Source organism: Peromyscus eremicus, chromosome 4 (genome assembly GCF_949786415.1).
Source record: "Peromyscus eremicus chromosome 4, PerEre_H2_v1, whole genome shotgun sequence".
NCBI lineage: Eukaryota > Metazoa > Chordata > Mammalia > Rodentia > Cricetidae > Peromyscus > Peromyscus eremicus.
The window spans coordinates 12,756,554-12,770,726 of record NC_081419.1 but is presented as its reverse complement, the minus strand read 5'-3'; the positions used below and the strand labels follow the sequence as shown (position 1 = coordinate 12,770,726).

Here is a 14,173-nt window from a genome sequence, read left to right as displayed (position 1 = left end):
CCCAGTTCTTAGCCTCAGATTGCACAAATGATTATAGTTCTTGCCTTCACATATTAGCAATATTCTGGACATATTTGGAAAGATAGTTTTCAAACTTTGAATTTAGCAGGTAACATCCAATTCTGTAGTCTTCTTTATATAATTACATGCCATTTATTGAGAAAAGCCTTAGAGATTGTTACTCAGTTATTCGACTTTGTGGACTAAGTAATCCTACTTCCTTTACGTATTTGCATGGTCTGCCTTACTGAATATGGTAGTTTATAGACTTCTCCATTCTGTGAGAGTACACATGATTTTATATATAATGTGATTAAATCGCTAGCAATCCACTGAATGAGCTTAATGATCAAAGGAGTTTATTTGGGGGTTATCTCACAACCATGGAGATTTATCTTAGGGTCCGGGAAAGCTGAGCTATGTCCCACACTGATCTACGTAGTCCAAGATCTCAGTATTCAAACCACGAGGTAGCCAAGAGAGAGCTGCGCAACTGCATCCCAGGTCTTAAGGGAGGACATGTACCTCAAGGTCATAGGCAGGTGTAACAGTTATTAGGGGCGGTGCTTCAGGGCTTGGCTCAAACAGGCATCCACTATATATAACTATAGAATGGGAGTCACCAAAAATGACTTTTCTTTTAAAAGTACTTTAAAATGTACTTTGTGTGTGGGTAGTATTCTCAGTTCCTACATCATTTTTGTGAAGCTAGTACTATACTTTTGTTCTCTGTCTTTGAAGAAACATGTAAGAATCTAATTATTATAATAATAATAATGGGTTGACAGAAGTAAAATTATGTTCTCAGTCTGTATTAGTGTTGGAGTTTATGCACATACTTAACTCTGTCAAATAGGATGTTGTAAAGCTGAGATGGGCTGTGCAAGTTGTATTTGATTATAATGTTTTTGTTTTGTTTTTAAAGACGGGGTCCAATACTGCAGTTTCTGTGGGTTCTGACTAGAATAAATAATATCTTTCATTTTAGTATCATTACACATTAGATTGAGAATAATAGAGCTTTCTCTTTATTGTATCTTTGGGATTTAGAGATCCAATGTCTTCCCACTACAAATTTCTAGTGGGAAAAAGTCTGTTCCTATTTTATTGTGACAGGCCCACCTTTGTAGCTGATTTCCAGTTGTGCTTGGTAGTGGTTGTAGGTAGCAGATTTGGGACAACAGGTGAAATGTGTTGGAACTAGTTAGGGGAATACTTACTTTATCTACTAGGTGTTCTTTTAGTTACCTTTTCTGTGGTAGAGCAGATGGGCAGCCATGCCTCAAATATGAGCTGCTGTTCCCATTCTGGCACCTTCCTATACTTCCTGGGCTTCCTAGAGTCCAATGTTATGGCCCAGGTTCAGGCTAAGTTCATTTCTACAAGAAGTGCCCTTGGGGTTGGGGATTTAGCTCAGTGGTAGAGCGCTTGCCTAGCAAGCACAAGGCCCTGGGTTTGGGCCTCAGCTCTGAAAAAAAACAAAAAAGTGCCCTGTACTGTGTGCCTGGGTACAAGGGCAGTCAGAGGTCAAGAGAAGTTCAAAACAGCATAATGTTTCTGTGCTATTTGCAGATAACCTTAGTCTGCCTTGCTCCCTGAGTTTTCCCTCAGCTACCACATTTACCATGTAGTTGTAAAACTCAAAACAAGGGCTGACTTGATACAAGAGAAATTAGAAAGTAGAAGTCATTGTTGCCTGAAATAGGAGAAATAAGTGATTTATGTTTCAGGGCTAGTTAAGCTATAAAACAGTAAAGGGACCCGTGATTTCAAGACAGCGCTTGCTCTGATTTCTGTCCTACAGACAAGAGGCTCCCAGTAAATGCTGTCAGCTTTCTAGGCTAAATTATTAATTCCTTTCATGCCTCTCTGGGATCGTAAATACCCCATAATACAGGGAAACAATTGGTACTGTGCAGTTATTGGGCAGATAAAGGGTCAGAGGGTAAATGGTTGGATTAGCAACAGCTGCTCTTTCTCCAGAGTCCATCTTTTGTCTTTTATCTGCTTTACCAATGATGTTTCTGAAATTTTTTTTTGAATATAAAAACAGGTTATAATTTAAAAGTCCAGGGTTAAACAGTAAAATATTTTCTCTGTAGAAAATAGTATAAATGATAATCTTTCCCAATAAACCCTTTTAAGCCAAATGATAGCTGAATTATATATACATATAAATATTGATTAGATTCTGGGATATAGAAGAAACCTGTCTTCATCTGTTAAGAGAGCTATGTTTTACTTAAGTAGTGTAAGTGAGATTCCTATTCATCTTCCCTTTCACTGTTTGATTTATGGTAGACATTTTTCTATATAATCCATATTCTAAAAAGATTTTAGCCTCCCCTCCTGAAAGTACAGCCAGCATTTTCTTTAATCAGCTTGATACAGTACAAATTTTTTTTTTTTTTTGAGCTGAGGACCGAACCTTGGGCCTTGCACTTGCTAGGCAAGCACTTTACCACTGAGCTAAATCCCCAACCCCCAAATTCTTATCCTAATGAATTTTTGGCCTATATGAAGTCTGTTCCTCTTCTTGTCCTGTGATCCTAAAATAATCATAGAGAAAACATTAACAAAAATTGAAAATACTTTCATTCAGTTTCCGAAGTTAAAGTTGAAGATTTTTTTTTTGTACATGCTTATTTTGTGTGTGATGTCCAAAAGATACTAGCCAAAGGAAAGAAGCCGCCTGCAGTTAGACAGATTAGAAACTTTTTTTTTTTTTTTACTTAAAAACTATATGGTCTATGGCAGGCCTCTTGCTAGCTAGCTCTTTTTTGTTTGTTTGTTTATTTATTTATTTATTTATTCTATTATCAGCTTGATACAGTACAAATTCTTATTCTAATAGTGAAATGTTTCACTGAGGCTTGCCCAGTGATTGAGTAAAACCAAAACTTATTATAAGCCACAGTCATCCTAGGGTCCCCCCTGCTATTTAGCCTCCCTGGTTCTGTGGGTTGCAGTCTGATTGTTCTTTGATTTATATCTAGTATCCACTTATGAGTGAGTACATACCATGTTTGTCCTTCTGGGTTTGGGTTACCTCACTCAGGATGATATTTTCTAGTTCCATCCATTTGCCTGCAAATTTCATGCTGTCATTGTTTTTCTCTGCGGAGTAGTACTCCATTGTGTGTGTATATGTGCCACATTTTCGTTATCCATTCTTCAGTTGGTGGGCATCTAGGTTGTTTCCAGGTTCTGGCTATTACAAATAGTGCTGCTATGCACATAGTTGAGCATGTATCTTTGTGGTATGATTGAGCATTCCTTGGATATATGCCCGAGAATGGTATGGCTAGGTCTTGAGGTAGATCGATTCCCCATTTTCTAAGAAACCGCCATACTGATTTCCACAGTGGTTGTACAACTTTGCATTCCCACCAACAGTGGAGGAGTGTTCCCCTTGCTCCGCATCCTCTCCAACATAGACTGTCATTAGTGTTTTTGATCTTAGCCATTCTGACAGGTATAAGGTGGTATCTCAGAGTCGTTTTGATTTGCATTTCTCTGATGACTAAGAATGTTGAGCATTTCTTTAAATGTCTTTCAGCCATTTGAGATTCTTCTTTTGAGAATTCTCTGTTCAGCTCTTTAGCCCATTTTTTAATTGGATTGTTCAGTATTTTGATGTCTAGTTTCTTGAGTTCTTTATATACTTGGGAGATCAGTCCTCTGTCAGATGTGGGGTTGGTGAAGGTCTTTTTCCATTCTATTGGCTGTCTTTTTGTCTTATTGATCATGTCTTTTGCCCTACAAAAGCTTCTCAGTTTCAAGAGGTCCCATTTATTAATTGTTTCTCTCAGTGTCTGTGCTACTGGTGTTGTATTTAGGAAGTGATCTCCTGTGCCAGTGCGTTCAAGAGTACTTCCTACTTTCTCTTCTAGACAGATTAGAATCTTTTTAGCTTTTTTTTCTTCCCAAATCGTTGAGGTTGCTGGTATGGTTGAATTAAGGGAAAGACAATAACTTTGTTTCAGCTGGTAGTAGAAACTTGTGTTTTTCGGTAAAATATTAAAATGAAAACACAAGAATCCCTAATCACATTACTAAGAAATAAATATTGTTTATCATTTGAGAATAATCATTCTAGGTTGTGTTTAGATAATCTTGTACATTATTAATTTTAGTAACATCTATGTATTTTTGTATCTCATTTTCTCTTATACATGTAGAGCATTGTCCCCAAGTCATGAGACATTTATTTTAATAAATATTTTTAATGGCATGATGGCACCTTCCTTGAAGGGTGAAACAGCTCTGGCATGGTCTATTTAGCTATTCTCTTTTCCTGGGCATTCAGATGGTTTCTACTTTTTTCTGCATTATACACAGTGCCACAATGGACATGTTCATAGTTCATAAGTCCACATTTCAAATGAGTGCTTTAGTTTTTTTATATAAGCAAAAACTTCTGAATTTAGAAAAAAAAAAAAAACATGATCAAGGGGCTGGAGAGATAGATAGGCTTTTTTAGAGGACCTGGATTTAATTAACAGCATCTTCATGTTGGCTCACAACCATCTGTAACTCCAGTTTCAGGGGATCTCATGCCCTCTTCTGGCTTCTGTAAGCAATGTATAAATGTGCACAAAACCACACAGATACAACATACACATAGATATATAAATAAAAAAAGGATGAGCACTGACTCAAGATTGCTTAGTTTTAATTGGCTTCAATATTTTTCTATTTTACAACCTTGGCTAAATTATGCAGTCTCTGTTCATCAGTTTTCTCATCTGAAAACCTGAACAGTAAAAATATAACGATTTTATTAGGCCTATTAAGATTAGGTGCATAATATATGTAAAAGGTTTAGAGCAATGCTTAACAAATAGTAAACACTAATAAGTGTATGCTATCCTAGGCTATTAGTGTATTGTTGAAATTCTCTGTTTTTATGGGATGTTGTAACTGCATTTTATTCAGTAAATTAACCTATGTTTCTTTTCATTTCCTCCTCCCTTTTGTTTTTGTTTTTGTTTTTGAGACAGGATTTCTCTGTGTAGCTTTGGAGCCTGTCCTGGAACTCGATCTGCAGACCAGGTTGGCCTCGAACTCACAAAAAAACCCTGCCTGCCTCTGCCTCCTGAGTGCTGGGATTAAAGGTGTGTACCACCACCACCCAGCTCCCTTCGTCTTTTTTTTTTTTTTAAAGTTATTTATTTATTATGTACACAGTGTCCTGTCTGTAGGCCAGAAGAGGGTACCAGATCTTTTTTTTTTTTTCTTTCTTTCTTTCTGGGTACCAGATCTTATTGAAGATGGTTGTGAGCCACTATGTGGTTGCTGGGAATTGAACTCAGGTCCTCTGGAAGAGCTGCCTGTACTCTTAACCTCTGAGCCATCTCTCCAGCCCTCCCTGGCTTTTTAAGACAGGGCTTCTCTGTGTATTCCTGACTGTCCTGACTCTGGAGACCAGGCTGGTCTCGAATTCACAGAGATGCACCTGCCTCAGCCTCCAGAGAGCTAGGATTAAAGGTATGCACCACCACACCTGGCACTGTCATAACTTTTGATATTAGAGAGTAGTGCAGGTACTAGGGAGATGTACCAGTGGTTAAGAGCACTGACTGCTCTTTCATAGAACCCAGGTTTAATTCCCTGCACTCACCTGGTTACAACCATCTGTAACTCCAGTTCCAGAGGATCTGATGTCCTCTTCTTGCTTTTGCATACAGTGTATGCATATGGTGCCCTGATATACATGCAGAGAAAACATCCACAAACAAAAATAAACCCTGAAAAAGGGGGTGGGGTACAGATATGTCTAAACTTTTATCTTCAGAGAATCAATTTAAAGTTGAATAGTAGAGATCAAGAAAGGACAGTGATGGTGCACACCTTTAATCCCAGCAGTCAGGAGGCAGAGCCAGGAGGATCTCTGTGAGTTCAAGGCCAGCTTGACCTACAGAGCGAGATCCAGGACAGGCTCCAAAGCTACACAAAGAAACCCTGTCTGGGGTGGGGGTGTGTGGGGTGGAGGAAGATGGCACAGAAGGGTCTGTAACCCTATGTTCTTAAAACTACTACTCAACCTTTGGTCAAACTAAACAGCCCCAAACAAGCCAGTCAAGCACACAGAGGGTACAGTATCATTGAGAAGGTTCTATTGTGGCACTGAATGGGGAGACCCATTATAAAAATTCTAGGCCAGCCTAGTTTCTCAGAGCAAGTTCCAGGACAGCAAGAGCTGTTACAAAGAGAAACCATGCCTTGAAAAGTCACCCCCGCTCCCCCAAAAAAGGGAAGATAAATGCTGTTTAAAAGAATATTTTATCTCATTTTCTGTGTATACATGTATGGAGGTCAGGGGGCAACATTGGGTGTTGGGCCTCACCTTTTACCTTGAGACACCAGGTCTCATCTTGTCTAAGTTTCTTGTCTCTGCCTCCCATTTCTTTGGAGCAGTAGGGTTATAGGTATATATGGGTTCTGGGGATCTGTACTCAGATTCTCATGTTTGGATGGCAAGAAGTTTATTCACTTAGATTTTGTCCCAGCCTGAGAAATACAATTTATTGGGTGTTTCTTATGTGCCAGATACTGCATATATTCAGCAGTTGTATGTGGAATATGTCATAGAAGGCTATTTGATGAGTTTGGTTTTTTTGTAGGATCTGACCTATTTAACACAGTACTGTTTTTTTGGGGTTTTTGGGTGGTTTTTTTTTTTTTTTTTTTTCATTTTTCTTGCATATGCCAAGCCTTAGCCACAGTATAAAAGCCATAGTCCTGTTAAAGGCTTCTGGTTTACAGGAAAGGTAGACACAAACTTATGTGGCTTTTACCATATAGTGATAGCTGATATATTACAAAGTGCATCACATTGTTTTTTTTTTCCACTAAACACAAGACTAAACATTCCATATTTTTAGATAAGAACTGTGAGGTCTGCTTGAGAATGTGAAATAATTTACACCAAAGTATGCCATGAGAAGTGGCTGCAGAGTCCTTGTTTAACTGATTTGTCCTGTCTGTAGACTCCTTAATTTTGATAAGTCTCAGATGTTAATGGTGAGGCTGAGGAAGTGCCTCAGTGACAGAACCTTTAGCTAGTATGTACAAGGTCCTTGTTTCAGTTCCTGTGATCATCGTCATGATTGTCCTCATTATTATTGGAGAAATAGTCTCTGTGAAATTCTACCTGGCCTGGAATTGGCTTTTTGTAGACCAGGCTGCTTCTACCTCTCAGGTACTGGGAATAAAGGCTTATGCCATTACATTTTGCCCCAGTTTTTAACTTTTATTTATTTATTGGTTTTGTTGTTGTTATTTTGTTTTATTTTGTTTTGAGACAGGGAGGAAGGCTGTGTTCTCTCATTATGCATACAATAAGAAATAAAGTTTGTATATTTTTGTGTGTGTGTATCCATGTATATATGTTTTATATGTATATATAAAGAGTTAAAGGCAGTTTTCTTTCTTTTTTCTTTCTTTCTTTTTTTTTTTTAAGAGAGGGTCTCAGTTTGAAGCTCTGGCTGGTTTAGAACTCGTTTTGTAGGCCAGGCTGGCCTTGAACTCAAAGATGTGCCTGCTTCTGTCTGAGTGTTGAGGTTAAAGGCGTGCACTACTATTCCCAGCTCAGTATAATGATTTATAACATATATGATAGTTGTTGTTTTCTTTGTGTGTGTGTGTTTTCGAGACAGGGTTTCTCTGTGTAACAGCCTTGGCTGCCCCCGAACTCACTTTTGTAGACCAGGCTGACCTCAAACTCACAGAGATCTGCCTGCTTCTACCTTCCTACCTACCTCCCTAGTGCTGGGATCAAAGCTACCACACCCAGCTATGATGTTTTTTTTTTAAATATGTGAAATAGACTTTTTTAAAATGTCATTTGAGCATCTTTTGCATTATAGGATGATTTTGGACACAAATTGGAAGAATTCATTGTGGAATTAGGTCCTCAAACAGCTCAGGTTCAGAACTGTTGTGTCCTTTATGAGACAGGTTCTTTCCTGAAGCAAATTAAGATACATTTACAAGTCCCCCTGTTTTCCCTTACTGTCTTCTCCACAGCATTTGTTCAGTGATTAGGTTGGTTCATGGCAGTAGCACTTTCCCTGTGCTTCTAAAGCTCCAGTTCAACATGTTGCATCATTGCTGGGTCAGGCCTTTTGCTAGGAAGTGCTTTCTGATAAGGATTCTTTTGAACAAGGTGGGGGTGGAATGTGATTGAGAGCATAGGATGAACTCCTATTCCCTTGACCTCTGCCCCTAATTCAGAGTTTTTACTGACTTGTAGGCATTCTCTGTGGAGCCAAGAGTTTAGCACTTGTTTACAATTGATGAAAAGATATTTGTTCAGTTCTTGGATAGTCATGGATGTCTGTCATCTGGTGGGGGCAGGGAATGCTAAAACATTTAAGTGTAGAAATTTGAAATGGATGACTAAGAAGGAATGCAAAAAAAAAAAATCTGAAGTTAGATTGTAGCAATCATTTTTTTCTGTGGAAGCAGTGTTGTGACAGACTATGTGTGTGTCTGTGTGTGATGCAGGGGTACATCTGCCAAAGCAAGTGTGTGAAGGTCAGAGGACAACTCTGTGGAGTTGATTATTTCCTTCTTGCTTTAGGTGGGTTCCACGGATCATTCTCATGCTTTTACCCACTGAGCCATCCTTCTGGCCCTTATGTTACGAATTATTAGGGGGGAGGAAATCGGAGGGTATCGTGTGCATGCAAGGGAAACATGGCATCCACGTGGAAAGTTTACTATAATAGAGAGATAGGAAAGAGAGAGAAGAAGAGAGACAGAGAGAGAGAGAGGTTGAGGGTGCGCATCTCGTGGAAGGAAAACTGGGAAGAGCGAGGAAGGGGAGAAGTTTTTCCTTAGAATGAGGCTTTTATGCCAGGACAGGGTGGCATCAAGGGGTGGGATTTCAAGAGGTGGATCAGAATATTAACACCTCATACTTTATTTTGGTTTTTCAAGACAAGGTTTCTCTGTGTAGCTTTGGTGCCTGTCCTGGATCTCGCTCTGTAGACTAGGCTGGCCTTGAACTCAGAGATCCTCCTGGCTCTGCCTCCTGAGTGCTGGGATTAAAGGCGTTCACCACTGCCGCCTGGCAATACCTTATACTTTAAAAAAAACTGAAAATGGTTCTTTGAATTCAAAACCTTGGTATCAGAATGCATGAGAATTTTTCTCTTCTTGTTTTGTTTTTTTCACTTTGAAAATCACACTGGCCTCTTAACTCAGAGTGATCTGCCCATCTACCTTCTAGGTGCTATGTTTACAGGGGTGCACTCCCACACCCACTTCGCAGTTTTAACTCTTTAAAGTAAAAATCTTGCATGATTAAGAAAAATGGAATAAATTTGCTCTCTTTTCAGCTGACAAATATTTGAAACTGTTCTGCTAGATCAAGCCTTAGTTCCAGCTTCCCACTGAGCACAGGTTGCATATTCAGATTATATGCCTTCATGCTTATCCCTCCTTTCCCCCAGTTTTTATTTATTTTGTTTTATTTTATTTTTTGAGAAAGGATCTTATATAGCCTGGAATGATCTGGATACCCTATGTTGTTAAGGCTGGCTTTAACTCGATTTTATTACCTTAGCCTCCTAAGTGCTAGAACTACATGTGCCAGCCACTGTGCAAGACCAGAATTCCCTTATATTGAAATTGCTATGCAGAAGAGACTCTCTAAGAACCTAGAATAGGTCAGTGAGATGGCTCAGCCAGGTAAAGTGGCTTGCTACCAGGCCTGGCTATCTGAGTTCAGTGTCTGTAACCCACATGGTGGAAGGAGAGAACCAATTCCCTCAAGTTGTCATTTGACCTACACATGCACAACTTTACATGTGCTTGCACACTATGTAAACAAAAATTTAAAGCTTGGAATAATGTTTTTGCTGGGGCTGGAGAGATGGTTCAGTGGTTAAGAGCACTGGCTGCTCTTCCAGAGGACCCTAGTTTAATTCCCAGCACCCACATGATGACTCACAACCATCTGTAATGAGATCTGGTGCCCTCTTCTGGCCTGCAGGCATACATGCAGGCAGAACACTGTATACATAATAAATCTTTTTTGGTTTTTCGAGACAGGGTTTCTCTATGTAGTTTTGCGCCTTTCCTGGAACTCGCTTTGTAGACTAGGCTTGCCTCGAACTCACAGAGATCTGCCTGCCTCTGCCTCCCGAGTGCTGGGATTAAAGGCATGCGCCACCACTGCCCGGCCTATAATAAATAAATCTTTAAAAAAAAAAAAAAAGAATAATGTTTTGCAGTGTCTACTTTATAAACCCACTTCTATTTTTTAATCAAGCCCTCAGAATTGGCCTCCTTTTTTGTCAGGAGGCTTGAGGTAGTACTGGAAAGAATCAATGGAGGTTTGCCTTGGTGGCAGTGCACATCTTTAATCCCAACAGAGTCTGGTGGCTCTGTGATTTCAAGGCCAGCCTGGTCTAGATAGATAGTGCTAGGCCAGTGAGGGCCACACAGTAAGATCCTGGCTCAAAGTAAATGAATGAATGAATGAATGAATGAATGAAAGAATGAGCCTGGCGGTGGTGGCGCACGCCTTTAATCCCAGTACTCAGGAGGCAGAACACACAGGAGGATCTCTGTGAGTTCAAGGCCAGCCTGGTCTACAGAGTGAGTTCCAGGACAGGCTTCAAAGCTATACAGAAAAACCCTGTCTCAAAAAGACCTTTAAAAAAAAAAAAAAAAGAATGAATAAATAAATAAATGGAGCATTCAGTAGCTTTTAAAATGACCTGGGTTGTACTGACAATTGCAGGGTTAATTACAAAAAGTGACCCTATTGGCATGCATCGTACAGTAGAAAATACATAAACTATAATCCCAGAACTTGGAAGGTAGAGGCATGAGAATTAGTAGTTCAAGATTATCTTGGGATGCATAGTAAATTCCAGGCCAGCCTGAAATACAGGAGACCCTGTATCAAAAACAAACAAACAAAAAAGTGGAAGTTTGCGTGTTGAAGTGTGCTACTACCAGTGAAGCCTGGTTTCTTCATCCATAAAACTGTAACAACTCCTGCTAGGTGTCTTTGTAACCAAATAAATAATGCAGTATATGTGAATTACCCATTAGTTATTTACAGCATTTACCCACTAGTTATTCCTGCTTCTTTTTCCTTGGCTGAAATTTGGGAATACTATTTCTAACAACTTCTTTGTTAATATTTATTGAGCATTTACTGTTTTATATCATTAAAGTCTTATCTTGTTTACTTTTCCTAGCAGCTCTGTGAAGTTATTCTCAACTCTATCTCTTTCTTTTTGCAGATGGGGAGACTGACAGTTTAACACTTGGCCAAGGTCACACACCTGGTAAGTGGTGGAGCTGCTCTATGTGACCCCAAAGTCCTTGATCTTTTTAAAATTGAAGTATGAAATTTTCATACAAGGAAATGCTCCTATCTGAAAATGTAAATCCAAGCAGTTTTCACAAGTGTTTTAACCATTGTAGTTCTTTAAAATTCCCTTTCAATCTATTACTCAATCCCTAAAAATTAATAACTTCTTACTTCTTGTTCTACAATCTCATATGCATAGCTTCCTATGTTCACAAAGAACATTTGTTCTCTTGTGCCTTTCCAGCCCAATATTTTATAGTAATCCATGATGCAAGTGTTAATAGTTCATTTCTTTTTATTGCTGAGTAGTATTCACTGACAGTATCACAAGTAATTCATCCATTGACACCTGGGCTGTTTCTAGTTTATTGCAGATAAAGCAGCTATAAAATTTCTTACACAAAATTTTGTATACATACATGTACCTTGATCTGCTAAAGCATATTAGGAATTGGTGGTGTGTATGGTAGATACACATTAAAATTTTTATAGAGCTGCCAGTTTTCCAAAATGTTTTTACATTTTTATAGTTCTAGTAGCATGTAAATTCCTGTTTCATATGTTTGCAAGTAATTGATATTGTCAGGGTTTTAATTTTTGTAAGTCTAATGTTTTTAATCGGAACTTCCTCAATGGCCAGTTATGTTAGTAACTATATTATACACTTACTGGCTATTCATATATCATCTTTTTAAATGGTTCAAGTCTTGAACATTAAAAACATTACGTTCTTTGTCTACTTTTTGTATTGTTGGCATTTTTATATTCTGGATATATCATATGATATATGTAGTATGAATAATTTATTCCTGGTCTGTGGTTTTCTTTTTTCATGTTTTTTTGTTTGTTTGTTTGTTTTGTTTTTTGTTTTTTGTTTTCGAGACAGGGTTTCTTTGTGTTGTTTTGGTGCCTGTCCTGGATCTTCCTCTGTAGACCAGGCTAGCCTCGAACTCACAGAGATTCGCCTGCCTCTGCCCGACAACAAGTGCTGGGATTAAAGGCGTGCGCCACCACCTCCCGTCTCTTCTTTTTCATTTTTAACATGTTTTATAATGAATACAACTTACAATTATTTTGTGAAGTGTGATTTTTGAAATCTTTTCTTATTGATTCTTATATCTTCACTAAAAAAAAATTCTTAGTCTAACCAAATTCCATTTTCTTTTAGAAACTAAGTTGTTTTTTTTTTTTTTGTTTTTTGTTTTTTTTTTTTTTTTAGGGCTACATTTATGTCCGCAATTTTGGCATGTTTATAAAGTAGGAATCAAAGTCTTTTTCCTATGAAAATTTGTTTCTTCTAGTGTTGTGAAAGTCCTTCCTCAGTGAATATTTTGGAGATTTTCTTTAAAAAAATGTATGAGTCTTCTCTCATTAATCCTTTTGAATCTTTTCACCAAAGCCACTGTGTCCTGAATTTTGTGGCTTTATAATAAATCTTGAAACTAGGGGATGTTTTTAAATCACCTCCATTCTTCCTTTCCCAAGTTATTTTGGCTTAGTTTTTTTCCCCCCTTTCAAAAAACAATTCCATATAAAGTTTACAATCAACTTATTAATTTTTTTATTGTTTTTTGTTTATTAGCATTAAAAAAATTCAAAGCCAACAAAGCACCATACAGGATCCAGACACCCTGTGTATTTCCCATCTTTACATGGCTTTTTTCTTTTCTTTTCTTTTTTTTTTCTTTAATGCTGAATACCATTTATTGAAGGAGGGAGGAGGTCTTAAATACAGGCTTACAGCACAATGGGAGAACCCCGGAGGGCAGAAGTTTACTACTGATGTTTTACAATCTTGCATCTAAGCTGTTAACGCCCATTATTCCATATAAAGTTTACAATCAACTTATTTTTTAAAAAATTTAAAAATAGACTGAGTTTTTTAATTGAATTGCACTGATCTCATCAGAAGAATTGTCTTTCTTCTTTTCAGTGCTGGGTAAACTCAGGCTTTTTCACCTGTGAGGCAAAGTGCTCTGTCACTGCATTCAGTACCTGGCTCAAATTGTCATCTTAATAATAGCAGGGCTTCTAATCCTTGCATTTAGTTTGTCTTTCTACTTAGTGTAGTATCTTCACTTTTTGTCATAATGTTTTAAATGGATTAATGTTGACATCTGTTTTTCTTTAAAATTATTCTTATTCTGAATTTTAATGCTGTTATGAATCAAACTGGTTTTAAAGTTTATCTGCTGAATTGTTTGTTGCTAGTGTAAAGAAATGCAATTGATTTTGTGTATTGAGTTTATATTGAATTTGCTAGTCACCTAAACAAATCTGTTGGGACTTTTGTGTGCACAACTATGAATAAAGATAGCCATATTTTTTCCTTTTTGATGTTTATGGTGTTTGTTTATTTTTCGTACTGTACTGACTTAAGATTTCTAGTATCATGGTAGGTAGAAGAGATGGCAGTGATAGTCTTGTCTTGTTCTTAATCTTAGGTGGACCATGATCAAATATAATATTAATTGTCAGGCCTTTTTCTTACATTTTTCATTTTAAATGTTTTTTTTTTTTTGATTGTGTGCTTGTACATGTGTGTAATTGATACCAGGTTTTCTTTTTATAGCTCCTGGTGGCCTATAGCATGCTATGTAGCTCAGCTTAGCCTGGCCTCAAGCTCATAAATTGTACTGCCTCTGCCTCTTTAGTTCTGGAATTTTTGGAACCTATTACCATGTCTGGCTCTCCTTTGCATGTGTGTATGTGTGGGTATCTATTTATTAAATTGTGTGCATGTGTAAGTCAGCAGCCAACCTCTGGTGTCAGTCCTCATTGTCTGCCTTGTTTGAGACCAGGGTGGTCTCTGTTATTTTTCTACTACATATGTCA

General features: G+C 37.9%; 1 protein-coding gene across 2 annotated transcripts in view; it reads left to right on the top strand.

Moving 5' to 3' along the window:
- The window catches only part of Nr6a1 (nuclear receptor subfamily 6 group A member 1), a 201,271-nt gene that overhangs the window by 50,793 nt on the left and 136,305 nt on the right, over positions 1-14,173 (top strand). For both annotated transcript variants that reach the window (XM_059260225.1, XM_059260224.1), the window contains exon 3: positions 11,268-11,312. In XM_059260225.1, the coding sequence (XP_059116208.1) occupies positions 11,268-11,312 (45 nt within the window). The remainder of the gene's footprint in view (positions 1-11,267; positions 11,313-14,173) is intronic.